This window comes from Chionomys nivalis, chromosome 22 (genome assembly GCF_950005125.1).
Source record: "Chionomys nivalis chromosome 22, mChiNiv1.1, whole genome shotgun sequence".
Classification (NCBI taxonomy): Eukaryota; Metazoa; Chordata; class Mammalia; order Rodentia; family Cricetidae; genus Chionomys; species Chionomys nivalis.
In genome coordinates this window covers 40273810-40301401 of record NC_080107.1, presented here as the reverse complement: position 1 = coordinate 40301401, position 27592 = coordinate 40273810, and the positions used below count along the sequence as shown (strand labels likewise).

The window sequence follows — 27592 nt, the reverse complement described above, 5'->3', positions numbered from 1 at the left end:
GTCCTAGTTTTAAGCCCGTTGGTCTATTTTTAAAATTTTGTTTATGCATTGGTTTCATTATTGGACTATCTTTTGTCTTTTCCTTTTTTGTTTATTTTATTTTTTCTTTTTAATCACATAAATTTCCTCTCTTTCTTCTAGCATACTTTCAATCGTAGTATTTTCGGTAGCTTCTTGTTTTTTTTTTTATTTCATAACGTTATTTCTTTAGCGTGGGCCCAATATATTTCCTAATTATTTTGTTTCTCTTAAAAACAATAGAAAAGAATCGATTTTAAAAAGGAAAGTATACTTTTATACTTCATATTTGAAGATCTCGTACAACTGATAGTGTTTTATTGAAGTTATTTACATTTAAGGGTTCAGTAACATTGGAAAATTGATAAACTTTAAGACTTTTTATTAAACAAATACAAATCTGTTAAGGGGAGTGAGGAAGGATGGCAAGCTTTAAAAAAGAAAAGGGGGAGGGGGTTCTCTTACGCCCAGAATTTGAGGCAGTTAACATGGCTGAAGCTTACAGTCTGAAGACCCAGGGATGTGCGCTCAGGTGTTGCAGGTGCAGTCTGGAGGCGTCGCAGGCTCAGTGTCCCCGGCCGGGCTCGCGCTGGCGCCTTCTTTGCGCACAGCCTGGTAGGGGTCCAGCTTGGAGACCAGCTTGGCAGAGGCCGAGAAGCCATTCCACATACAGTCCTGCAGAATGATGTTCTTCACGAAGGTCTCGTCGTCCGGGTCGCAGACGAGGCTGTGCTTCACCGCCTCTCCTCCTGGCAGCTCGGGCATCATCTCCAGCAGGTCTTCATGGTAGAAGCTGTCACCGTCGTGTTCCCTGGGGGAGAAAGACCCGGCGACCGCTTCGCTGGAAGGCGAGTAGAGGCCGGCGTGGCCCGGGGACGGGCGCGGTGTGGGCAGCAGCTCGAATTTCTTCCAAATGTCCTCGCTGGGCGCGGGCGGCTGCGGCGGCTGCTCCTGCATGTCCTCCTCTTCATCGTCGCACATGAAGTATGGCTGCACCGAGTCGTAGTCCAGGTCCCGGTTGCCGTTGGCGAGGCTCACGTGGAGGGGCATGGTCGCGGCTGTGCGTTTGAAGGCCACACCAAGGCGAGCAGGGCTGCTGCGGAAACCTGGCGCGGTGCGCATCGGTCCCGAACCACTCCCCTTCCCCGGGATCACTTCCTACAATCCCGGCAATCCCTTCACCAGGCCTTGGTCTCCGTCTGGAGCACGGGGAGGAGGCGACTGCTAGCCGCCAGACACCACGCTCAAAGTATCGCGCCACCTTATGGAGAGAGGCTGGAGGCGCCGCGTCCTGCAAGCTCAGGATATGTCTTCCTGCCTGCATATGACCTATTTCCAGCGAACTCTCGCTCATTCCCTGCTATTTTGTACTCCTCCACCTCCCTTAGTCCTCGTTGTTCGCCCGGTTTCTCATCTTTTTTCATGTCATCTGTAACGTGTATGATTTTATGTATTTATAAAATCTGGAGCCGACGAATGAGAGAAACAAAGATATTTTGTCTCTCTGAAACTTACTATGATAATCTCCAATTTCATCCACAGCCTGAAAATGACATACATTGCTCTTATTTATGACTAAAAATATTCCATTTCCATATATAAGCCATATCTTTGTTCCTTTTTTTGACTGGCATCTTGGTTCCATAATAGCTACTGTGAAAACTTCTGCAATAAATGCATGTACAGGGATCTTCGTGACATACTGGCTTGGTGTCTTTTTAGGGTTTTCTTAAAGCCATACTATTTTTTATATTTACTTATATTGCTTTATATGTATGTGTGATTTGCCTGTATCTATGTAAGTGCATTACCTGCATGCCCCATGCCCATGGAGACCCAGGAGCATGTCAGAGCCCCTGGACCTGGAGTTACAGCACTGTGAGCCTCTCTGTGAGTTCTGGGAACCCAGGAGGTCCGCAAGAGGTCCTAAATGCAGAGCCAATTCCCCAGCAGCACCCCACACTCTGTAATGAAGATACAATGTTTGCATCCATAAAAGGCACCTGCAATTGTCTAGAGTGTAGATACAAATATATGTGAGTTACACATTAAATCTAGGCGTGAACCAAAATTCTAAAATACTTTACGATTAAGTGTTACATAATGTCAGGCAGGCAAGGCAGTTCCTACGTTGGCTAAGACAGGGGGATTATCCTAAATTCAGTCTGACTGGCTTCCAGGATACCCTGGCCTACAAAGTAAGAACCTTTCTGAAACAAATGAGAAAGTCCAGAGTGCAGAATTCCTAAAATCAAAAGATCTAGTTTTATTTTTTTCTTTTCTTTCCTTATTCTATACCGAATTTAACAAATGATGTAAAAGAACCCTGGCAAGATACATAGGATTTCTGGTTTCTAGACAATATCTCTACAGCAATTTGAGATGTGGATTAAAGATCTGAATGAGTTACAGATGTTTCACACAGATACAAAAGGCTTGAGGAATAAACACTTTTTGTGTGTCCGTGTTTGTGTGTGTGTGTGTTTGCACACGTGTAGGTCAGAAGTCAACCTCAGGGTTCTTCGTCAGGATGCCATCCACAATGTTAGTTTGAGACAAGTTCACTTTCTGATCAGTTAGGCTAGCTTGGACATCCTCCTGCCTTCACCTCCCCGATGCTGGGGTCACATCTCCATGACTTGTTTGTTTGTTTGTTTGTTTGTTTGTTTGTTTTTAACATGGATTCTAAAGATCAAGCCCAGGTCCTCATACTTTCTTGACTGACTGGACATTCTCCCAGTCCCTTATAAAGGAAAAACACTCCAAGGGGTAGAGAGATGGCTCAGGGATTAAGAGTACTGGCTGCTCTTCCAGAGTCTGCAGACTTGATTCCCTTAGGGTGGTATAGCTCGTAACAATCTACATCCTCTTGGCCCCCACAGGCACTGCCTGGACATGGTGTACAGATATACATAAAAACAAAACACCAATATACATAAAAATAAACAATTCTTTTTTAAAAGAATAAAGTATTTTATATGAAATTATATGTAATTAGGTTGGGTATAATCCACATACACCTTATAGGGTTTTCTTGTGCTTTATTTTCTTTTTTGTTTTTTTGAGATGGGGTTTCTCTGTAGCTTTGGAACATGTCCTGGAACTAGCTCTTGTAGACCAGGCTGGCCTCAAACTCACAGAAATCTGCCTGCCTCTGCCTCCCGAGTGCTGGGATTACAGGTGTGCACCACCACCACCCGGCCTCTTGTGCTTTCTTTTCAAATAATTGAGTTTCTTAGAAAGTTTATTTTATTTTTTGTGTTTATTTATTTTTAATGTTTAAATGATTTTTCATATAATGTATAGAAAGATGATATATTTTAAAGAAAAATTCAAAAAGACTAAAAAGTAAATGGTGGCACATGACCTCCCAGCGCTTGGGAGGCAAAGGCAGGCAGAACTAGAATTTGAGGCCAGCCCAGTCTACAAAGCAAGTTCCAGGACAGCCAAGGCTACACAGAGAAGCCCTGTCAAAAAAAGAAGAAGAAGAAGAAGAAGAAGAAGAAGAAGAAGAAGAAGAAGAAGAAGAAGAAGAAGAAGAAGAAGAAGAAGAAGAAGAAGAAGAAGAAGAAGAAAGAAAGAAGAAAAGAAATAGGGAAAAAAAAAAAAAGCCGGGCAGTGGTGTCACACACCTTTAATCCCAGCACTAGGGAGGCAGAGGCAGGCGGATCTCTGTGAGTTCCAGGACAGGCCCAAAAAGACGGAGAAACCCTGTCTCGAAAAATCCAAAAAAAAAAAAAAAAAAAAAAAGAAAAGAAAAGAAAAAGAAAGGAAAGAAAAAAATTGATATTAATTTAATATTTATGTTTACTGTTAATTCTTCTGGGTTTTTATATTAATGAGGACTTATTTAAATTTTGAGAGCCTGTATTCTTGAGTATCTACTTTGAGATAGAATTTGAGAGTCACCAGGAGAGTACTAAAGAGCAGCTCCCCCTTGAGAACAGGGAATGTTCTATTCTTTCCCTGAGTGTCTCTCCTTTCACCTGTGTATGTAACATAGGTATCAGCGTCATATACTAAACTGTGACTCTCTCCTTTGTGAAGGCCATGGCCCCAAATCTGGAGATCCTGTATTCTCTTCCTGAACTTTCTTTTTGAACCCGTCACCAACTGTGCCTCACACAGGTTCATCCTGAAATTCTTCTCTCATTGAAGCCATGAGCCTGTGATTGACCTGAGTCAAGGGCTCTAGATAAGGGGCCCCTCAGGCTACCCTGGGTGGTAGCTCAGAGCTGTGCAGTGCCCCTGTCTCTGCCGTGACACTCTGTGATTTTAGACACCTGGTATGTCTTTTGCCATCTGTACTTTTGGTCTCTCAACTTTCCCCCCTTTTCCCCATCGGAAAAAAAAAAAAAAGAGACAGAATTTACAACTGAGCCAGTGAAAATACCTCCAAAGAGCAAGCACATACTTTTCAAGAAAATACATTTGCCATTACATGTTAGCTTTGCTAGTTATGGTGAACATTTTTCCTGTAGCCCTTCAGTGTTCCCTATTGACATTCAGCAGACGCAAAGCTTCAAACAGCCTGGCATGCAGGGCTCAGATGCTAAACCCCATCCACAGGACAGACAGAATTAACTGAGTAGCACCCTCCAGGTGGGAGCTGTGGTTGTCCATCCCATTGTCACCCTGATGGAAATCATCAGGAAGAAGAGCTGAGCATGCCTGTGGGATTGTCTTGGTTAGGTTAGCTGAGGTGGTTAACTGTCCACTGTGGGTGGATCCATTCTCTGGGCTGGGATTCTAAGATGTATAAAAAGAAAAAAATAGGCCGAATGAAAACATTCATCAACCTATGCTGTTTTAATTTTATATCACATTTTATTATTTATTTTCATTGCATGAGAGAGTGTGTGTATGTGTTCAGATGACACGGTCACCGTGTAGAGGTCAGAGGACAACTTGCAGGAATCAAGCCTCTCCTTCCTCGTGTGAAAAAGGAGGAATAAACTCAGGGTCAGGCTTGGTGACAAGCTGGTTTACCCTGAGTCTTCTGGCTGGCCCAGTCTGTCCTACTTGACTATGGACTTGGTGTGACCAGTTCCCTCTAGCTGCTGCCACCTTGGCTTCTTGACAGACTGGGATCTGAAACTGTGAACCAAACTCCCTCCTTCCTTAAGTCATGATGCCAGAGTATTTTAGCAGAGCACAGAAACTAACACACTAGTATGAATATCCCGTCCTTGGGGACCTCTAGTTGCTTAACTGTGGCAAAGACAAAGCACCATTGGTACCAGCAGAGTCGCTCAGTGGGTGAGAAGCACACTAGATGTCCCCACCTTGACCACTTGACCTGATCCCAGAACCCAGGTACAGCTGGAAAGAGCTCTGTGTCCATAAAGCTGTCCCATGACCGCCACACCTATGCTGTAACTTGTGCATTCCTGCATAAACACAGTGGTGTGAACATAACATTTTTAAAGTGCCTTTGGCTCTATCTTGCTATCTGCCCAGCCTCTAACCTGTGGTCAGACCACCTGAAAAAGCTCCGTCCAGGTCACAAGAGGCCAACAAACCACAGCAAACCACAAGATGGTTGGTTGGTCAGTATGTCTTTAAGAAAAATGGGTTCCAAGATCAAAGAAAGGAAGTGGTTCCTGCCCAAATGGAGTCCCTGGTGCTTCCCTTCCAGCAGTAATGAAGCCCAAGAACTCAGCAAAGGCACAGTGCAGGGCAGCTGGCAGGAAAGGAGGCCTCTCCACTTTGTGTCCTGCTAGGATTCTGTTCACTGCTCCAGGGCACAGTCACAGCCCTGAGCTTTCACACCCAGTCCACAGGGTCACAGCTCAGTCCCAGTACTGACCCTGCTGCAGGGGGCAGGGAGCTGAGATACTATAGTGGGGTGTGGTGTCAGAATGCAGTCTCTGCATATTTTGGATTCAATTAGAAGTTTTCCTGAAGTACTGATTACAAAAGAGAACAACATCAAATTTTTGAATTTGAGGTTATTCTGGGACCCACAGATAAATCCATGCATAGTCCCTGTCTCAATCAAAAAGAGAGCTTGATATGTAGGATCCAGCCTGACCTAGCCCTGCCCTCCAGGCCCCATCTGCACCTGCAGAGCTGCCCCTCCTTAGGAACACCCAAGAGCTCCCAGCAAGAGTAGGTCCAGAAGGACAGGAATTCAGAGAGAACAGCCAATCAGACAGAGTTAGACTGGAGGGTCACTGAGCTGAGGGACACTGGCAAGAGTTCCAGCAACCCTCAGGAGAGATGACATGCTGGACAGCAAGTATCATGGGTTTTGCATTTTGAGGCTGTACTGATGACCTGGGGTAGGGGCATCTTCTCCCACACTGTGGTGGCCATGTCCTTATTGGACAGTGAAACCCTACACCCTTGTCCTTGGAGGAAACAGTAGAAGAGGCCTGGGGTAGAGAACAGGGCTGGGGGAGGCTGTGGCTGCTTCTGGGTTTCCTGAGGGGACACGATGGAGGAGCTACTCAACCTAGCTCTACCCTGTCACTGAGCTAGGCTTCTCAAGGAGGGGTCTTCCCAGAAGTACACTAAGTCCTCCTGGACTAGGAGCCCGGCGGTGACAGTCACACTGCCCAAAGCCTGATGACCCCTCACAGCCCTCTTCCCCAGGAGCTTCTCAGACACTCTGACAGGGTCCAGCCTGACAGCCATTGGCTCACCAGATGGTGCTCTAGGACCTCACTTGTCTCTCCAAGAAAGTCAGATGCCATGCTCCTTGGGCACCAACCCATTAATGTCGCTGTATTTTTTCCCATGTCTTTGCTGCCAGCAGGGATCTTCAAGCCCCCCCCAAGGCCCTTCACAGACAGGCTGAGCCAGAGGACTGCTAAAGGGCTTTATTTGGTGTCAGGTGGGGGAGGGGAGTCCAAGGTGTGGGGGAGGGGCAGTGGGGAGTTTGGTTCAGGAGAGGTGTGGTACAGGGATGTCCCAGTCAGGTTTGGGTAGCAAGCCTTGCACAGCAGGAGCAGACCTGGGTAGCTGCTGTGACAGAGAGAAGAGAGATAAGACACCCCCCACCCCATTCTACAGGAGCAGCAATCAGGGAGTCATGGACAGGGATGCCCCAGGGCATATATGGGACAGAGATCTTTTCCCCGTGGTTCTGTGTGGTCCCTGCTAGGAGCTGGGGTCCTCTGAAGAGATCCCTCACCACTCCCATGAGCAGCCAGGTCCCTGCCTCCCTGGAGAGAATGGGCAGAACAGGGCAAGGCAGACACCAGGGACTAGAAAACATCATGACAAAAAGAAAGGACTTCCTAGATGCCCTGGAAACTACACTCAGGGACACCTCTCTGGTGACAACACCTGTCTATTGGAATGGGATGAGTACCAGGGCTTCCTGAGCCCCACATTCTTGGCTTCTCCACATTCCTTCAGGAGGGGCAGGATGGGGGAAGACTTACCCTAGTTGCTTTCAGGCACACAGTGCTCTGTAGAAACCAAAAGAAACCCAGGGGTGAGAAGGGCCCTATAGAAGACCCCATCACACCTGAGGCTCAGACCCTCCCACAGCCAAGACCTGAGGCAGAGCCTGGCAACCATGGGAGAGATAACAGGACCGTGAAGGTTCAGTGCAGAAACCAGGGATCCAGAGAGAGAAAGGGAGAGAGTGGACAGAAGCACAGGAGACTTGGAGGTGCATGTGGACACCGAGGGACAGAGGCACAGAATGTGACATTGTGACCCTGAGGAAATGATGGAGACACAGAGACACAGGGGACAAGGACAGACATGAAACAGCACATAAGGGACGATAAGACCAGGCACAGAGAGGACGCAGAAGCACAGAGACAGACATGGTTGGGGGCACAGACAGGTAGCAGTGACATAGAGGACACAAGGAGAGGCATGGACAGTCCTGTTCTCACCATTCAACTCTGGTACAAGGATGTTTTCCTCTTTGAGTCCCTTACGCTGTACAAATTTCTTAAATTCTTCCATGGCCTCTGGGTTTTCCTCAGGGTTTCTCCCTGTGTGGAGGTGGGGCAGGCTTAAGGGGTGGGGCTCAGCTCTTCAGAGAGCCAGAGACACAGGGTTGGGAGCATTAACCTGCACAAAGGTGGAGAGAGGACCCTGGTGGTTAACAACAAACTGGGTGTGGAACCCAGATGTGAGGGACCCTCTGGCCCAAGAGAGAACCTCTGTAGACTTACAGGTCACTACACAGACCTGTAAGAGCCCGGACTCTCAGGGGCATGAGGCTGTCCGCTGATCCTGGAGTATGGCTACCTACCATAAAGGCCTCTGCCAAGACATTCCCTTTACCCTGACCCTTGACTGAGATCCCTGGAAGTGGTATTTGCTGGCTCCAGGGGTGGAGACTGTTCCTGCGTCTCAGGTCTCCAAAAGCCACAAAGCCCCATGCCAACCCAGTTTTAGCCACTTTTCTCCTTGGATCTCACACATTTCCTGGGCAGTACCCTGGGCACAGCACCAAGAGCTTCCCAGTCCCCAGTGCCAGGCATGTTAGCTGTTAGAAGCAGAGACCAGACACAGGACTTAGGGCTTCCGTGGCACCTCACCCATGAGCTTTCCCACGCCATACGACTTCCCGTGGTAATCGTCTTCCCAGTAGAATATACAGTGGTCCTTCACGGGCAGCTCTGTGATATAGATGGGCTTCTTGCAGTAAACTACAGGTGAGCAGAAATAGCTCTTAGTGTGTTATCCTTGAGGCACTATTGCAGAGCATGTGAGGGAACACCTTGGAACAATTCAGTGGTCTCTCATGAGACCTGTCTAGTATGGCCCTGCCCTTTCCGTGGTCCCCATAGTTAGACAGGAGCCACTTCTATAAAGCTGTCAAGCCCAACTAAGGTGTTCAGAGAAGGGGGCTGAATTTGGACCCAGGCCTGAGCATCCATCTCTCCCTGCCTAACTTTCCTCTCTTTAGCATGGTTTTCTCATGGGTCAAGAGCTGAGATCTAGGCAGGGGACCAAGAGTCAGTCAGTTGCTAGGGTTGACTACACAACGACCTCTATATCTGTTATATGGAAAGTGAGTGGATGGTCGGTTCTACAAGCTGGACCAGGCAAGGACCCAACTATCCAAGGGCTGCTGCTGAAGGACACCCTAAGACACAGGGACTCACAGGTGGTGAATTTGCCAGGCTCATCAGTTTTCTTCATCATGAATTTTAGGTCATGGCACTGACCGTTTATCCTGTAAACACAAGTCCACAGTCAGGCTGCTCTCAGCAGCGGAGCGGAGCCTCTGAGCTCTTTTGGTGAATCAACCCTGGTCAGGAGATCTCCTAAATTCCATGTACCTGCTTTAGGGAATTGCTTGGGGCTGTGTCCCCTCAAAGGCAGGGATCACTTAGTTTCCCAAACTCAAAATATGAATAGCAGGGGCTGGAGAGATGGCTCAGTGGTTAAGAGCATAGCCTGCTCTTCCAAAGGTCCTGAGTTCAATTCCCAGCAACCACATGGTGGCTCACAACCATCTGCAATAAGGTCTGGTGCCCTCTTCTGGCCTTCGGCATACACACAGATAGACTGTTGTATACATAATAAATAATAAATAAATATTTAAAAAAAAATATGAATAGCAAGGGAGACACAAACAAATATAGAGGTCACAGTACCATAATATAAAGTTGACCTCCATGTTTCCTCCTTCCAGGGCTGTCATCTTCACAGGGAAAACCTTCGAGGGTATCATGTGACTGGGTAGGCTGCCATTGTATATCGTGGCCTTTGGATACCAGGTCCCAGAGTACTGCAGGAGACAAAGCTTTGCACATGCCCAATCGTGGCCCTGATCCTATCCCAGGCTCCAGCATATGGGCAGCACCTAAGTAGACACTCTGAGCCCAGGCTGCAGCCACTGAGAAGGACTAACCCTGTATTCCAGGACCTTTGGTCAGAAAATAGATACCAGCGCTTTAGATACCCAACCCCATGATGGTAGAAAGTGTGTGCTTCCCATCCAGGTATCTAAAATCTTGAGGCCTACACCTCAGCACTGGATGAATGCCCTTGTCTACGAGGCCTTCTAGATCTGGGTATCATGTAAACAAAGACCCCTCACAAAAATATGATTTCTGTTCTACCCCTATCTTCAGGAGGCTGCCCATCTTCTGGTAGAATAGTGGAAGCCCAGTTCTGACTGCTCAGTGCAAGGTCAAATTCAACCTTCAAGGAAACATGTACCTCAGCTAAAATCTACCAGCACCAAGCAGAAGGCCATGCTTTTATCCCATCCATTCCCATTGACCTTACCCTCCTCACATCCTCCTGGTCATCTGATGGAACTAACTGGGCTTTCAGGAAAGCCACCAGCCCCAGAAGCAAGGTCAGGAACAGGCTCTTCATCTTCAGTCGCTAGCTGGGCTTTAACACAAGGCAGGTCACCTGCGGAAGGTTTGTTCTGGCTGCTCTCACGGTGCCCTTTATATCCCCGTGGCCAGGGATGTGTGCCCACTTGGCACTGACCACGTCCCTCCCGTCCTTCTCTCATGGCCATATCCACATTCATCATGGAGGTGGAAGGTTGTTGTTGTTGGGATCTGATGACAATGAACTCAATGTCAACCACAGATGAAGAGAGACACACAATGCCCTGCAATGTCTGTGCCACAAGACTTGTGCTCACAAAGGACCCTGGGAAGACAAGTGACTCAGGGGCAGGGAGGTTTCTCACTGGGCAAGGAAGGAGGGCCATGCTTCCCTTCATAGCCCTGTCCTCCATCTGCCATGGCTGCCCTGAGCTATGTCCACTGAGATCTGGATTCTGACCTCCTGTGCGGAGAATGGGGCTGAGCCACCAGAGACTGTTGCTGGTCCCCAGATGGCCTGGCCACTGCCCGGGAGGGAGACAACTTCATTGTGCTTTTTGTGCATGGATATCCCCGCTGGACCTTCCTGTAGTGGGGACACAGACTCCTGACTCTTGTCAGTTTGAACATCATCAGGGCAGACCCCCTGCCACACTAGGCCACACCATGACCCTGACCCAGCTGTGGGCTCTGCAGGCCCCTTCTTACTCCCAGATGTCCTGGTCCTTTCCATTGCCCGGCCAATGCCATCTCCTCAACCACCAGGTAGGGCTCCATTTCCGTAGTTCACATGATTTTAAGTTGACTGCATGAAGAATTCCAACCACACATGAATATTTGCCCCATGTAGGGACAGGTAAAGAGGCTTCATCTTTGTAAGCTCAGGAATCATCTCCAACAAGGGGCCCTGGCCTTCTGCTGTTCTTGTCATCTGAGGACCTGCTGAGAGGATTTTTCAGAACCTAATCTACTCAGGTAGAACTGAGTTCCAAGTGTGTTCATTTCTTGCCATCTTGTGCCCTGAGGTGGGATGAAGAACCAGCATCCATCACAGCCTGACCTGAGCCCACCCCTGTGCTCCTATTGAACTTCATTCCTCTGGAGTCCACAGCTTCCCTCCTTGTTAGCTCTGAGCACCCACAGGCTCTCCTCATGGCTTGATCACACTCTTTTTGGGTAAATGATACAAAAGGCACCACGACCCCATGTGCCAACCTGTGTTCGGAATTCATGATGTCTGCCTGGCTCCAGGCCTTAGCCCAGCTTCCTTCCCAGTAGGAACTGTGCCTTCCACTCCCCACTCTGCAGTTCCTGAACTTGGCCACCTGCCCTGAAACCTAGAAGGTCAGGTCTGGAGAAGGATTCCATTTCCTGTGTGGCTGTCTACACTCCATGGCTCTGGAGACAGGTGCTGGTCCCACAATGGCATCTCTGTGCCTGTCTGGACCAAAGGTGGACGAGCTCAAGTATCCACAAACAATCTTAATGAGCACCCTCTGGCTCGCCCTGGCTTGTGCTGAGGAGCTGGCATGGCCCAGAGCTTGAGCTAACTATAGAAGGTGTTGGTCAGGAGGCCTGACTTTCTGGGTGTGAGCAAGGAGGGCTTTTAGGACCAGAGATTAGAAAACAGGCTATCATTTCCCAATCAAGGGAGAGGCGTCTCTGAACCTGACAGCTTGTCCTTCACTAGCGTGTTTGATTCCTTCCTCTGAGCACCTCACCACACAGGCACCCGTGTCTGATTCCCTGAGTCAGAAGAGAACAATGTGTCCATGATTGACAGAGCCAGGGATGCTGTCATTTTGCTGGAGGTCATTGGAACTTGCCAGGTGGCTCCCATTATCCATTTCTCTGGCTGTGTCTTAGCACCCGATTTGTCTCAAGGTTTCCAGTTATGTTCTTTGGCATGACTGAACTAAGGTGCAGCAGACAGCTGCCACCCTGTGGGATGGACTCTGTGTGAATCCTGCAGTGTCGGTGCTGGGGTGGCTGCAGCTGAACGTGCTGACGGCTGACCTCTACTGTCCCCTGCCACTGCGGTTGACATTTCTTAACACCGGAGAGACTAGCAGCTTCCCAGTCTAGTGCCTGCACCTCCCTTTTCTGTTTCTCTGACCTCCAGCCTTGAAGGGCAGGGGTGAGGTTGATAACCACACTGTCATGGGTGGGTCTGAAGCTTCCCCCACAGGTTCATGTGCAGAAGGCTTAGTCCCAGCTGACAGCCCTGTTTGAAGAGACTGCAGACCAAGGCCAGGGCTGGTAGAAATTAGTCATGGAGAACACCTTGTCCTCCTCTCTGCTTCCTTGACGGCACGAGATGCCGGCTGTTCCACTTAACCCTCTCTACCATGATGCTCTACTCACCACAGGCCCTCGGCCATGAGACCAAACCATCGTGGGCAGAAACTCTGACACCAGGAGCCAGAATAACTCCTTCTTCTTTATGTTGTCCTCTCGTGTGCTTAAGGCGATGATGAACACCTGGCTGATGCATTGTCAGCACGGATGGAAACTAAGGACCGTGGGGCTGGGCTCCCCCTGCTCTCCGAGATAACATGAAATGTCCCACCTGTGACTCAGAGGATCCTCAAGAGAGCCAAGTCCCTGTGCTCACAATGCTAACTTTCTCATTAAAATGAGAAAATATGACCATAAACTACCACCAGATGCTAGGATTCTGGCCTCCAGAACCGATCAAGAATGTGTTGTAGGTTTCTGGTTTTGTTCTGTTAGCAGTGCTGGGATCTACCCCAGGCCTGGCACACGCTTTGGTGCACCTTACCACCCAGTTCCATCCTATGTCCACATTTCTGAATTTTAAATCATTTAGTTTGTAGTACTGTGCTATAACTGCCCTTAAAATCATTCCTAACTGATCAATAGTTACAATAAATGCAAATCATCAAAATCCTTCAAACACAACGCAGGGACTAGTACAGAGGACTGAAACTGTATGATGGCTATTGTTGTCTACAAGGGATCTATGTTAAACTGATGATAGAAGTGAACTGGGTGTAAAAGTATAGAGCTGCCATAGGTCAACTTTAATCTAACAAGATGTAACATCAACTAATGTTTAACCTAGAACAAAGCAAAATTATTAGGATAATGAGGGGCAGCGTACAAGGACAGTTGTGCCATTCCTCGGGGAGGAGCTACCATCCTAAAAGTTAACAGAGCAGTCAACAGGGCAGAGTAATAGACTTTGGAAGCAGGGAGAGAAATGGAGAGAAAGAAATGGAAAAAGAGATGGAGAGAGAGAGAGAGAGAGAGAGAGAGAGAGAGAGAGAGAGAGAGAGGAGAGAGAGAGAGAGAGAGAGAGAGAGAGAGAGAGAGAGAGAGAGAGAGAGAGCTCCACATTTAGGGTTTGCGATGCCACCCCACTCCACCAATAACTGAAAATCAGCATTGACACCGAAGGCCTCAGCCTCGCTCTCGCCCCGCAGCTGTGAACTCTCCTCACCAATGCGGCACTACCACGTCCTTTTATACATCACACAACGTGCACCAACAGTGTGCAACTTGTCCTAGTGGTGTATGACCTGGACACACTGTGAGGGACTGAACGTGTGAGGGAAGTGTCCACCAAGGTCATGGAGCACGTAGCAGACCTCAGCACCAGGGGTGGGAGGGATACGTTCTTCCACAGGCTTCAAAATTCCACAACTCAACTCTGAGCAGTTCATGGACCAAAGAGGAAATCTGCAGGGAAGTGAAACATTGAACTGAGTGAAAAGGAGAAGATGTGGGTCTGTAGCTAAGCTATTTGGTAAGCTGAGGCAGGAGGATGGTAAGTACGTGGCCTGCTAATGTTACTGAACAAGTTCAAGGTCATATAGGGCAAATTAGCAAGACCCTGTATCAATATTCCGAAAATGAGGGGTTGTAGGGATGGGTCAGTGGTTAAGAGTACTGACTGCTCTCTCTCTCTCTCTCTCTCTCTCTCTCTCTCTCTCTCTCTCTCTCTCTTCATTTTTCTTCCAGGGTTCTAGTCTCAACATGGCTCACAGCACTCTGTAGCTCCAGTTCCAAGGGATTCAATGTCCTCTTCTGTCTTCCACAGAGACTAAGTAAGCACTCAATAACAGGCATACACACAGGCAAAACACCTATACACATAAATATAAATAAATAGATACTTAAAATGAAAATTTAAAAAATAAAAAAGTATTGGAGAATGTCTCAGTAAGGTTTTCCATTGCTGTGAAGAGACACCATAACCACAACAACTTTTGTAAAGGAAAACATTTAGTTGCAGCTTGCTTGCAGGTTTAGGGGTTTAGCCCATCGTCATCATGGTGGGCATCCTGGTGGGCATGCAAGCAGATACTGCACTGGAGAGGTAGCTGAGAGTTCGACATCCAGATCTGCAGGAAGCAGGAAGAGAAAGAGCCACGGGGTTCTGAGGTTGGGCTAAAGTCAAAGCCCGCCCTCCAGTGACAAGCTTCTTCCAACAAAGTCAAACCTACTCCAAGAAGGCAACACCTCCTAATACTTGTTAAGTAGTGCCTCTCCCTATGAACCTATGGTGGCCATTTTCATTCAAACTACAACATTCTCCTCCATGGCCCCCATAGACTAGATCCACAGTATAAAACGAAATACATTTAGTTCAATTTCAATAGTCCCTGTAGTCTATCACAGCCTCAACACTGTTAAAAACCCACAGTTCAAAGTCTCTGATACTCTTGGCAATCTCCCAACTATAAGCCCCTGCAAAATCAAAATGAAAAAGCAGATCACATCCTTACAACATACAATGACACGGGATATACATTACCATTTCAAAGGGGGGAAGGGAGCATAGTGAGGAAACACTGGGCCAAAGCAAAACTGAAAACCAGGCATTGAACACCATACCCACCATTAGTATGTTCAAATTCTTCTATAATGCTTAAAATTTTAAATTTTACAAAGTTTTTATTTTTGTTCTTAGGCTTATGTCAAGCTAATTAATTTGTTAGATGTGAAAGTTTATGTTGACGAGTGTTTTGCCTACACGTATGCATGTGTACGTGTGCACCACCTGTGTTTCTGGTTCCCCTGAGGTCAGAAGGAGGCATCAGATCGCTTGGAATTGGTGTTATATATGATTGTAAGCCAGTGTGTGGATACCGGGAACTGAACCCAGGTCCTCTGCAAGAGCAGCAAGCGTTCTTAACTTCAGCACCACACCAGGTAATATTTGAGGAAATTATGAAAGGGTTGATTTGGAAATATACTGCAAAATACTATAAGATCGAGAAGATCTGTTTAGATTCTCCACCCACAGGGCCTCCCCAAGCAAAATCGAGAGGACATGCACTGCTTTAATAGATCTATAATGGGCAACAGCGTTAAAGTAGTGATAATTTCCAATACAGAGAGCCCAGGAGAGGGTGGAGTCACTGCTAAATTCTCCCAAAGACTTAAACAGAGTCAGCATCAGTGCTCTTCAGACTATACCATAAGAGAAGGACTTCTGCCAACTTCATTCTATAAACCAAGACCATTTTGATATTAAAAGAATATAAGAAGAAAACTATAGATAAATTTCTCTGTTGACCACAGATGCAAAAATTCTCAATAAAATTCTTGCAAACTGAACTCAGCAACATTGGGTGGTCAGGCAGCATGACCAAGCTGGTTTCTTTCTAGCAAAGCAAGAGAATGCACAAATTAGTAATTGCAGCCCAACCTCAAACTCTAGACAGATGTCATCTGATCATTTCAGTAGGTGATAAAGGACTTTCAACAAAGCCAACACTGTTCTAATCAGGGAAGAACTGAAGTACTCTTATTCAATACAGTGCTTGAAGTCTTAGCCATAGCCATAAGGCTGGCAAAGAAATGGAATCTATAAATAAGAGAGGAGCAAGCTCAGCTGTGCTTATACGCACATTACATTACTTTTTATTAAATTAAACAGAAAACTCTTAGATCTGACTTTAGAAACTTTCAGCAAAATAGTAGAATATAAAATCAGCATGAAAAATTATTAGCTTTTCTGCATTAAATAATGATAACAAGCACGTTGTGAGACCATGAAAATGTCCAAATCATATCAGCCAAAAAAAAAAAAAAAACAGGAAGAAAAAAAGGAAGAGGAGGAGGAAGAGGAGGAGAAGAAATATTCAATTTCTACAGAAACTGGATAACACAATAGCAGGAAGAACACTATGTTCATGGATTAGGGGAATCAGTATTGTGAAAATGACCATATTGCCAACAGCAGGCTTCAGCTCCAATACAAATTTCTGTCAAAAGTCTAATGTCACTGTAGGAAGAAGGCTTCTTGTTGGTTCCAACCGCCCTGAACTGAAATAATCACACAGAAATTGTATTAATTAAATTACTGCTTGGCACATTAGCTCTAACTTCGTATTGGCTAATTCTTACATCTTAATTTAACCCATTTCTATTAATCTGTGCATTATCACGAGGTCGTGGTCTACCAGCAAAGTTCCAGCTTGTTTTTCTCTGGCTCTTTTTCCCAGCTTTTCATTTAGTTTTCCCGGCCTAGCTCTGTTCTCCTATAGCTCTGCTATAGGCCCAAAGCAGTTCCTTTATTACCCATGAAAGCAACACATTGACAGGAGGATCTCCTATACCATGTCACAGAAACAGATAATTAATCCTAAAACTCATTTGTGAGCACAAAAAGCCCTGAATACCCAGAATAATCCTGGGCAGAAACAGCAATGCTGGGGGTGTTGTAGCACCTGGTTCTAAACTATACTACAGAGCTGAAGTAACAAAAACAGCATGGTACTAGCACAGAAACAGGCACACCAGTCATGTGGTAGAATACAGGACACAGATTCAAACACATATAGCTGCGGCCACCCGACGTTAGACAAAAGTGCTCAGAGCACACAAGGGAAGAGGCAGACATCCATTCGTCAGCTGTGCTGGGGACACTGATGCCCGCACACAGGAGATGAAGCTAGACCTCGGCTATTGCCCTGTGCAGACACAATCTGAACGGGACATAGACCCTAATGCACGACCTGAAACTGCTGGAGCGGAAACGGAAAACTCTTCAAGACACAGGATATAGGCAGAGAAAAGGGCTTTCTGGGTAGGACTGAAATTGCACAGGAAATAATCCCAAGAGAAAAGGAACCATGCGAAATTAAAATATTCTTTCTGCACAGCCAAGAAAATAATCAACAGAGTTAAGAGGTGGCCACTGAAGAGGAAGAATCTTTGCCAGCTATACAAGCAACAAGGGAATGACTTACAGAATTCATAAAATACTTGAAGCATTTATCACCAAACAACTCATCCAACCAATAAATGAGCAGGTGAGTTCAACAACGAGTTTCCAAAATGGTAGAATATATCATGAACAACACATGAAATAGTGTTTTACCTTGTTTGCCATCAGGGAAATGCAAATAAAAACAACAGTGAGGTTCGTTCCCTCACTCAGTTCAGAATGGCAGCCGTCACGAAGACAAGTGCCCATCAATTCTGGGGTGTTGCAGGGAAAATGAACCTAACACATTGTTTATGGGGACAGAAACTAGAGAAGCCACTACGAAAACTAGTTTGGAGGCTCCTCAGAAAACTAAAAATAGACCCAGAAAATGATCCAGCTCCTGCAAGCACCCCCGAGTTTATACCCAAAAGATTCTCGTCGTTACAGCGCAGGGAAACCTGCACATGTGTGTTGGTTGCCATGCGTTCACACAGCCGAGATGCAGAATCAGCCTAGATACCCACAGACGGCTGAGATGAGCAGATACAGAAAACGCCATGCGTGAACGGTGGAGTTTTGTTCAGTCGTAAAGCAAAAGGCAGTTTATGGAAAAAGAGAGGCAGGAAGAATGAGGCAGGAGGGCTGATGCGGACAGGGCTTTGTTTAGGAGAGAGGACAATGCTTCAGGGCTAGACGAAGATTATCTCGGTGTGGTGTTGCGTTCCTTTAATCCCAGGGTCCCAGAGGCAGAGGCAGAGATAGAGGCAGGTGGATCTCTATAATTTTAAGGCCAGAAGTCAACCTCAGGTTTCCTTCCTCAGGATGCCGGTCCACTTTGTTATTTTTGAGGCAAGGTCTCTTCTCTGACTTGGCACTCAGCTGTTAGGCTAGCTGGCCAATGAGTCCCTCCCCAGTGCTGGGAATACAAGTACCCCTCTAGGCCTTGAGATTTTATAAGGGACACATACATACATATGCATAAAATTTTATGTAGACACACACACAACAAAAAATTGTATTTTATGTGCACTGTTAACTTTTCAGTTCTTTAAGAGGATCACAGATAATTTAAATTGATGTTTTGGGCTAGATTTATTATTAGTATTTCTTTCAGTTTTTGAGATTATAAGTACATCATATCCCTCTCCCTCCACTTTCCAAAATTCACAGCCTCTTTTTTCATTAAGTGTATATATATATATATGTGTGTGTGTGTGTGTGTGTGTATATATATATATATATATATATATATATATGATCCTGCCTCTCTTTTCCTGCAAACTACCTTTTGCTTGATTATTGAACAAAACTCCACTGTTCACACATGGCATTTTCTTTATCTGTTCATCTCATCTGTCTGTGGCTATACACATATATGTATAATATATATAATATAGGAATATATTATATAGGTATATAGGCACAAACTGTTTATTGAGTGTTTGTTTTCAGGACTGACCATCTGGTATTAAATAACCAGTTGGTGTACACTGTCCTGGAGAAGACTATTTCTCCTGTTCCCAGCATCCCCTCATTCCTGTAGTTCTTGAGGTCTCTTCTTGTCTGTTCTCCAACCACCTTAGCTTGTCTATTGCTGTTGTCCTTCAACTCACAGTTAGGCAGCCATGCTGATGAGACTTTATTGGAAAATTTCTGATACCTCTAGGAAACACATAACAAACTCCCTGATTAGCTCAGAATTTTGGGGTTGGAATCTTTATTATCTATTTTGAGATATAATTTTAGAGCTATCAAGACAGTATTGATAGCTAAACTAGCAAGCAGCTCTCCCTTGAGAACTGGGAATGTTCTATTCTTTCCCTGAGTGTCTCTCTCCTTACCCGTGTTTATAACAAAAGTTTCACGTTCATATAATAAACTGTGACTCTCTCCTTTGAGATGGCCGCGTCCCCAAATCTGGAGTTCCTGTATACTCTTCCTGAACTTTCTCTTTGAACCAGAGAGCAACTAAGCTTCATACAGGTTCATCCAGAAATTCTTCTCTGCATTGAAGCCAAAACCAGCGTTTGGCCAGAGTCAGGGACTTAAGATAGAGTCCTCAGATTGCCCTGGGTGGCAGCTCAGAGCTTTGCAGAACCCACATCTGCCACGATGCTCTATGTGATTCTAGCCTCCTGGTCTCCTGGTATGTCTTTTGTCATCTGTAGTTTTGATGTCTCAACTACCACCCCCCCCCCAAAAAAAAAAAAAAAAGCATTTCAAGTAAACTAGTGAAAATACCTCTAATGAGCGTTTACTATTAAGAAAGTTTGACCAGAGGTGGTGTCACACACCTTTAATCCCAGGACTTGGGAGGTAGAGGCAGGCAGATCTTTCTGAGTTCCAGGACACCCTGGCCTACAAAGTGAGTTCCAGGACAGCCAGAGCTGTTACAGAGAAACCCTGTCTCAAAAAAACTGGAAACAAAGTAAAAACCAAGATAGTTTTCCATTACATGTTTGCTTTGCTGGTTATGGGGAACATTTTTCCTGTAGCCCTTCAGTGTTCCCTACTGACATTCAGCAGAGGCAAAGCTTCAAACAGCCTGGCACGCAGGGCTCAGACGCTAAACCCCATCCACAGGACAGACAGAATTAACTGAGTAGCACCCTCCAGGTGGGAGCTGTGGTTGTCCATCCCATTGTCATCCTGATGGAAATCATCAGGAAGAAGAGCTGAGCACGCCTGTGGGATTGTCTTGGTTAGGTTAGCTGAGGTGGTTAACTGTCCACTGTGGGTGGATCCATTCTCTGGGCTGGGATTCTAAGATGTATAAAAAGAAAAAAATAGGCTGAACAAAACATTCATCAACCTATGCTGTTTTAATTTTATATCATATTTTATTATTTATTTTCATTGCATGAGTTTATGTGTGTGTGTGTGTGCCCGCGAGCATGCAAGCACGTGTGCATGCCTTTGTGTGTGTGTGTGTTCAGATGACACGGTCATTGTGTAGAGGTCAGAGGACAACTTTCAGAAATCAAGCTTCTCCTTCCTCGTGTGAAAAAGGAGGAATAAACTCAGGGTCAGGCTTGGTGACAAGCTCGTTTACCCTGAGTCTTCTGACTGGCCAAGTCTGTGTTACTTGACTGTGGACTTGGTGTGACCACTTCCCTCTAGCTGCTGCCACCTTGGCTTCTTGACAGACTGTGATCTGAAACTGTGAACCAAACTCCCTACTTAAGTAGTGATGCCAGGGTATTTTAGCAGAGCACAGAAAACTAACACACTAGTGTGAAGATCCCGTCCTTGGGGACACTAGTTGTTTAACTGTGGCGAAGAGAAAGTGCCATTGATACCAGCAGGGTCGATCTGTGAGTGAGAAGCACACTAGATGCACCCACCCTGACCACTTGACTTGATCCCAGAACCCAGGTACAGCTGGAAAGAGCTCTGTGTCCATAAAGCTGTCCCATGACCGCCACACCTATGCTGTAACTTGCACATTCCTGCATAAACACAGTGGTGTGAACATAACATTTTTAAAGTGCCTTTGGCTCTATCTTGCTATCTGCCCTGCCTCTAACACGTGATCAGACCACATGAAAAAGCTCCGTCCAGGTCACGAGGGGCCAATTAACCACAGCAAACCACAAGATGGTTGGTTGGTCAGTATGTCTTTAAGGAAAATGGGTTCCAAGTTAAAAGAAAGGAAGTGGTCTCTGCCCAAATGGAGTCCCTGGTGCTTCCCTTCCAGCAGTAATGAATCCCAGGAAGTCAGCAAAGGCTCAGTGTGGGGCAGCTGGCAGGAGAGGAGGCCTCTCCACTTTGTGTCCTGCTAGGATTTGGCTAACTGCTCCAGGGCACAGTCACAGCCCTGAGCTTTCACACCCAGTCCACAGGGTCACAGCTCAGTCCCAGTACTGACCCCTGGCAGGGGGCAGGGAGCTGAGATACTATAGTGGGGTGTGGTGTCAGAATGCAGTCTCTGCATGTTTTGGATTCAATTAGAAGTTTTCCTGAAGTACTGATTACAAAAGAGAACAACATCAAATTTTTGAATTTAAGGTTATTCTGGGACCCACAGATAAATCCATGCATAAAGAGAGCCTGGTATGTAGGATCCAGCCTGGCCTGGCCCTGCCCTCCAGGCCCCACCTGCACCTGCAGAGCTGCCCTCCTTAGGAACACCCAAGAGCTCCCAGCAAGAGTAGGTCCAGAAGGACAGGAATTCAGAGAGAACAGCCAATCAGACTGAGTGAGACTGGAGGGTCACTGAGCTGAGGGACACTGGCAAGAGTTCCAGCAACCCTCAGGAGAGATGACATGCTGGACAGCCAGCATCATGGGGTTTGCACTTTGACGCTGTACTGATGACCTGGGGTAGGGGCATCTTCTCCCACACTGTGGCAGCCTTGTCCTTATTGGACAGTGAAACCCTACACCCTTGTCCTCGGAAAAAACTGTGGGGGAGGCCTGGGATAGAGAACAGGGCTGGGGGAGGCTGTGGCTGCTTCTGGGTTTCCTGAGGGGACACGATGGAGGAGCTACTCAACCTAGCTCTACCCTGTCACTGAGCTAGGCTTCTCAAGGAGGGGTCTTCCCAGAAGTACACTAAGTCCTCCTGGACTAGGAGCCCGGCGGTGACAGTCACACTGCCCAAAGCCTGATGAACCCTCACAGCCCTCTTCCCCAGGAGCTTCTCAGACACTCTGACAGGGTCCAGCCTGACAGCCAGTGGCTCACCAGGTGAGGCTCTAGGACCTCACTTATCTCTCCAAGAAAGTCAGATGCCATGCTCCTTGGGCACCAACCCATTAATGTCGCTGTATTTTTTCCCATGGCTCTGCTGCTAGCAGGACTCTTCAAGCCCACCCAAGGCCCTTCACAGACAGGCTGAGCCAGAGGACTGCTAAAGGGCTTTATTTGGTGTCAGGTGGGGGAGGGGAGGTCAAGGTGTGGGGGACTAGCAGTGGGGAGTTTGGTTCAGGAGAGGTGTGGTACAGGGATGTCCCAGTCAGGTTTGGGTAGCAAGGCTTGCTCAGCAGGTGCAGACCTGGGTAGCTGCTGTGACAGAGAGAAGAGAGATAAGTCCCCTATTCTACAGGAGTGGCAGTCAGGGAGTCATGGACAGGGATGGCCCAGGGCATATATGGGACAGAGATCTCTTTCCCCGTGGTTCTGTGTAGTCCCTGTTAGGAGCTGGGGTCCTCTGAAGACATCCCTCACCACTCCCATGAGCAGCCAGGTCCCTGCCTCCCTGGAGAGAATGGGAAGAAAGGGCAATGCAGAGACCAGGGACTAGGAGACATCATGACAAAAAGGAAGGACTTCCTAGCAGTCCTGGAAACTACACTCAGGGACACCTCTCTGGTGACAACACCTGTCTGTGGGGATGGGATGAGAACCAGGGCTTCCTGAGCCCCACATTCTAGACTTCTCCACATTCCTACAGGTGTGGCGGGGTGGAGGGAGACTTACCCTAGTTGCTTTCAGGCACACAGTGCTCTGTAGAAACCAAAAGAAACCCAGGGGTGAGAAGGGCCCTATAGAAGACCCCATCACAACTGAGGCTCAGACCCCCCCACAGCCAAGACCTGAGGCAGAGCCTGGCAACCCAGGGAGAGGTGACAGGACCGTGAAGGTTCAGTGCAGAAACCAGGGATCCAGAGAGAGAAAGGGAGAGAGTGGACAGAAGCACAGGAGACTTGGAGGTGCATGGGACACCGAGGGACAGAGGCACAGAATGTGACATTGTGACCCTGAGGAAATGATGGAGACACAGAGACACAGCGGACAGGGACAGACATGAAACAGCACGTAAGGGACGATAAGACCAGGCACAGAGAGGACGCAGAAGCACAGAGAAAGACATGGTTTGGGGGCACAGACAGGTAGCAGTGACATAGAGGACACAAGGAGAGGCATGGACAGTCTGGTTCTCACCATTCAACTCTGGTACAAGGATGTTTTCCTCTTTGAGTCCCTTACGCTGTACAAATTTCTTAAATTCTTCCATGGCCTCTGGGTTTGGCTCAGGGTTTCTCCCTGTGTGGAGGTGGGGCAGGCTTAAGGGGTGGGGCTCAGCTCTGCAGAGAGCCAGAGACACAGGGTTGGGAGCATTAACCTGCACAAAGGTGGAGAGAGGACCCTGGTGGTTAACAACAAACTGGGTGTGGACACCTAGACGTGAGGGACCCTCTGGCCCTAGGGAGAAAGAACCTCTGTAGACTTACAGGTCACTCCACAGACCTGTAAGAACCCTGAATCTCAGGGGCATGAGGCTGTCCCCTGACCCTAGAGTATGGCTACCTACCATAAAGGCCTCTGTCAAGACATTCCCTTTGACCTGACCCTTGACTGAGATCCCTGGAAGTGGCATTTGCCTGCTCCGGGGGTGGAGACTGTTCCTGAGTGCTCAGGTCTCCAAAGGCCACAAAAGCCCCATGCCAACCCAGTTTTAGCCACTTTTCTCTTTGGATCTCACACATTTCCTGGGCAGTACCCTGGGCACAGCACCAAGAGCTTCCCAGCCCCCAGTGTCAGGCATGGCTGTTGAAAGCAGAGACCAGACACAGGACTTAGGGCCTCCGTGGCACCTCACCTGATGGAGGAGGGTCATCTATCTATCTGTTGCTTTCATTGGTTAATTAATAAAGAAACTGCTTACCCTGATAGGTCAGAACATAGGTGAGTGGAGTAGGCAGAAGAGAATTCCTGAAAGAAGGAAAGTGAGGCAGCCGCTATCGAGCCTGCCGCCATGTCAGACATGCTGAATGTTTCCGGGTAAGCCACCTCCTCGTGGTGCTACACACATTAATAGAAATGGGTTAATCAAGATGTGAGAATTAGCCAGTAAGTGGCTAGAGCTAATGGGCCAATCAGTGTTTAAAAGAATACAATTTGTGTGTTGTTATTTCGGGTGTAAAGCTAGCCGTGTGTGAGCAGGGCCAGACAAAAAGCAGACCTGCTCGCCTCATCACTACACTCACCCATGAGCTTTCCCACGCTGTACGACTTTCCGTGGTAATGGCCTTCACCGTAGAAGATATAGTGGTCCTTCACCGGCAGCTCAATGATATAAAGGGACTTCTTGCCATGAACTGCAGATGAACAGAAATAGCTCTTAGTGTCTTATCCTTGAGGCACCATTGCAGACCATGTGAGTGAACACCTTGGAACACTTCAGTCGTCACACAGGGGACCTGTCTAGTCTACCCCTGGCCTTTCTATCCTCTCCATAGTTAGACAGGAGCCATTTCTTGGAAGCTGTCAAGCCCAGCTAAGATGTTCAGAGTAGGGGGCTGAGGTTGGACCAGGCCTGAGCATCCTTCTCCCTGCCTGGCTTTCCGCTCTTTAGCATGGTTTTCTCATGGGTCAAGAGCTGAGATCTAGGCAGGGGACCAAGAGCCAGTCAGATGCTAGAGTTGACTGCACAACGACCTCTATATCTGGTATGTGGAAAGTGAGTGGATGGTTGGTTCTACAAGCTGGACCAGGCAAGGACCCATCTGTGCAAGGGCTGCCGCTGCAGGACACCCTAAGACACAGGGACTCACAGGAGGTGAATTTGCCAGGCTCATCAGTTTTCTTCATCAGGATTTTAATGTCATGGCACTGACCGTTCTTCCTGTAAACACAAGTCCACAGTCAGGCAGCTCTCAGCAGCAGAGCGGAGCCTCTCTGCTCTTTTGGTGATTCACCCCTGGTCAGGTGATCTCCTAAATTCCATGTTCCTGCTTTAGGAAACTGCTTGGGACTGTGTCCCCTCAAAGGCAGAGATTTTTAGTTTCCCAAACACAAAACATGGGTAGCAAGGGAGAAACAGACAACTACAGAGGTCCACAGCTGGAGACACATACCAGAATATAACATCGGCCTCCAGGTCTCCTCCTTCCAGGGCTGTTACCTTCACAGGGAAAACCTTCGAGGGGATCTTGAAACAGGGTAGGCTGCCGTTGTGTATCATGGCCTTTGGATACCAGGTCCCAGAGTACTGCAGGAGACAAAGCTTTGAACACGCCCAATCGTGGCCCTGATCCTATCCCAGGCTCCAGCATATGGGCAGCACATGTGTAGACACTCAGAGCCCAGGCTGCAGCCACTGAGAAGGACTAACCCTGTATTCCAGGACCTTTGGTCAGAAAATAGATACCAGCGCTTTAGAGGACCCAACCCCATGATGGTAGAAAGTGTGTACTCCCCATCCAGGTATCTAAACTCTTGAGGCCTACACCTCAGCACTGGATGAATGCTCTTGTCTACGAGGCCTTCTAGCTCTGGGTATCATGTGAACAAAGACACCTCACAAAAATCTGCTTTCTGTTCTAAACCCCTATCTTCAGAGCTGCCCATCTTCTGTTAGAATAGTGGAAACCCGGTTTCGACTGCTCAGTTCAAGGTCAAATTCAACCTTCAAGGAAACATATTGCCCCTCAGCTCAAATCTACCAGCACCAAGCAGAAAGCCATGCCTTTCCCCACCCCTCCCCATGACGTTCCCCTCCTCACATCCTCCTGGTCATCTGACGGAACTTCTTGGGCCTTCAGGACAGCCACCAGCCCCAGAAGCACGAAAGTCAAGAGCAGGCTCTTCATCTTCAGTCGCTAGCTGGGCTCTCACACAAGGCAGGTCACCTGGGGAAGGTCTGTTCTGGCTGCTCACACGGTGCCCTTTATATCCCCTATGGCCAGGGATGTGTGCCCACTTGGCACTGACCATGTCCCTCCCGTCCTTCTCTCATGGCCAAATCCACATCCATCATGGAGGTGGAAGGTTGTTGTTGTTGGGATCTGATGACAATGAACTCAATGTCACCCACAGACGAAGAGAGACACACAATGCCCTGCAATGTCTGTGCCACAAGACTTGTGCTCACAAAGGACCCTGGGAAGACAAGTGACTCAGGGGCAGGGAGGTTTCTCATTGGGCAGAGAGGGAGGACCAGGCTTCCCTTCATAGCCCTGGCTTCCATCTGCCATGACTGCCCTGAGCTGTGTCCACTGAGGTCTGGATTCTGACCTCCTGTGCGGAGAATGAAGCTGAGCTATACCACCAGAGACTGTTGCTGGTCCCCAGATGGCCTGGCCTCTCCCCGGGAGGGAGCCCACTTCATTGTCCTTTTCGTGCATGGATACCCCAGCTGGACCTTCCTGTAAGTGGGGACACAGATTCCTGACTCTTGTCAGTTTGAACATCATCAGGGCAGACCCCCTGCCTGTGGGCTCTGCAGGGCACTTCTTACTCTCAGATGCCCAGGTCTTTTTCCACTGCCCGTCCAATGCCCATCTCCTCAACCAGCAGGTAGGGCTCCATTTCCATATTTCACATGATTTTAAGTTGGCTGCATGAAGAATTCCAGCCACACATGAATATTTGTCTCCTGAAGGGACAGGTGAGGGGGATTCATCTCTAACAAGGGAACTTGGCGTTCTGCTGTTCTTGTCATCTGAGGACCTGCTGAGAGGACATTTCAGAGCCAGGGCTGCCCTGGTTCAACTGAGGTCCATGTGTGTTCATTTCTTGCCATCTTGTGCCCTGAGGTGGGATGAAGAACCAGCATCCATCACAGCCTGACCTGAGCCCACCCCTGTGCTCCTATTGAACTTCGTTCCTTTGGAGTCCACAGTTTCCCTCTGTGTTAGCTCTGAGCACCCACAGGCTCTCCACATGGCCTGATCACACTCTTTTTTTTTTTTTTTCGGTAAATGATGCAAAAAGCACCACGACCCCATGTGCCAACCTGTGTTCTGAATTCATGATGTCTGCCCTGGCTTCAGGCCTTAGCCCAGCTTCCTTCCCAGTAGGAACTGTGCCTTCCACTCCTCACTCTGTAGTTCCTGAACTTGGCCACCTGCCCTGAAACCTAGAAGGTCAGGTCTGAAGAAGGATTTCATTTCCTGTGTGGCTGTCTACACTGTATGCTGGTCCCACAATGGCATCTCTGTGCCTGTCTGGACCAAAGGTGGACGGGCTCAAGTATCCACAAACAATCTTAATGAGCACCCTCTTACTCCCCCTGTCTTGTGCTGAGGAGCTGGCAAGGCCCAGGTCTTGAGCTCACTATAGAAGGTGTTGATCAGGAGGCCTGACTTTCTGGGTGCGAGTGGGCGGAGCTGGTGCTCTTTAGGACAAGAGATTAGAAAATTGGCTATCATTTCAAAATCATGGGAAAAGTGCCAGC

The 27592-nt window shown here is 47.7% G+C and overlaps 3 protein-coding genes across 3 annotated transcripts; all 3 read right to left on the bottom strand.

Moving 5' to 3' along the window:
• Window positions 1-319: 319 nt before the first annotated feature.
• Window positions 320-1417, bottom strand: LOC130864744 (protein B-Myc). Its single transcript, XM_057755495.1, has one exon. The coding sequence runs from the start codon at window positions 1138-1140 to the stop codon at window positions 547-549; it is 594 nt and encodes a 197-aa protein (XP_057611478.1). The 5' UTR covers window positions 1141-1417; the 3' UTR covers window positions 320-546.
• Window positions 1418-5481: 4064 nt separating this feature from the next.
• LOC130864352 (odorant-binding protein 2a-like) lies at window positions 5482-10323 on the bottom strand. Its single transcript, XM_057754611.1, has 6 exons — window positions 10240-10323; window positions 9594-9727; window positions 9099-9169; window positions 8529-8639; window positions 7875-7976; window positions 5482-5486 (listed from the first exon to the last, which is right to left on the bottom strand). The coding sequence occupies exons 1-6, from the start codon at window positions 10321-10323 to the stop codon at window positions 5482-5484; spliced, it is 507 nt and encodes a 168-aa protein (XP_057610594.1).
• A 12182-nt stretch (window positions 10324-22505) lies between these two features.
• On the bottom strand, window positions 22506-26006 carry LOC130864351 (odorant-binding protein 2a-like). Its single transcript, XM_057754610.1, has 6 exons — window positions 25920-26006; window positions 25272-25405; window positions 24969-25039; window positions 24402-24512; window positions 23356-23457; window positions 22506-22510 (listed from the first exon to the last, which is right to left on the bottom strand). Exons 1-6 carry the CDS (start codon window positions 26004-26006, stop codon window positions 22506-22508), a joined length of 510 nt encoding a protein of 169 aa, XP_057610593.1.
• Window positions 26007-27592: the final 1586 nt, after the last annotated feature.

Excerpts from the sequence above, each read along its gene's own strand:
- LOC130864744 (XM_057755495.1), bottom strand. The coding sequence starts at position 1,140 with ATGCGCACCGCGCCAGGTTTCCGCAGCAGCCCTGCTCGCCTTGGTGTG.
- LOC130864352 (XM_057754611.1), bottom strand. The coding sequence starts at position 10,323 with ATGAAGAGCCTGTTCCTGACCTTGCTTCTGGGGCTGGTGGCTTTCCTG. Across the intron at positions 9,170-9,593 it reads GAGGTCAACTTTATATTATG|GATAAACGGTCAGTGCCATG; the intron begins GTACTGTGACCT and ends TTGTGTTTACAG. Across the intron at positions 8,640-9,098 it reads GCCTGGCAAATTCACCACCT|TTTACTGCAAGAAGCCCATC; the intron begins GTGAGTCCCTGT and ends GCTCACCTGTAG.
- LOC130864351 (XM_057754610.1), bottom strand. The coding sequence starts at position 26,006 with ATGAAGAGCCTGCTCTTGACTTTCGTGCTTCTGGGGCTGGTGGCTGTC. Across the intron at positions 25,040-25,271 it reads GAGGCCGATGTTATATTCTG|GAAGAACGGTCAGTGCCATG; the intron begins GTATGTGTCTCC and ends TTGTGTTTACAG. Across the intron at positions 23,458-24,401 it reads CAGCGTGGGAAAGCTCATGG|GGAGAAACCCTGAGCCAAAC; the intron begins GTGAGTGTAGTG and ends ACCTCCACACAG.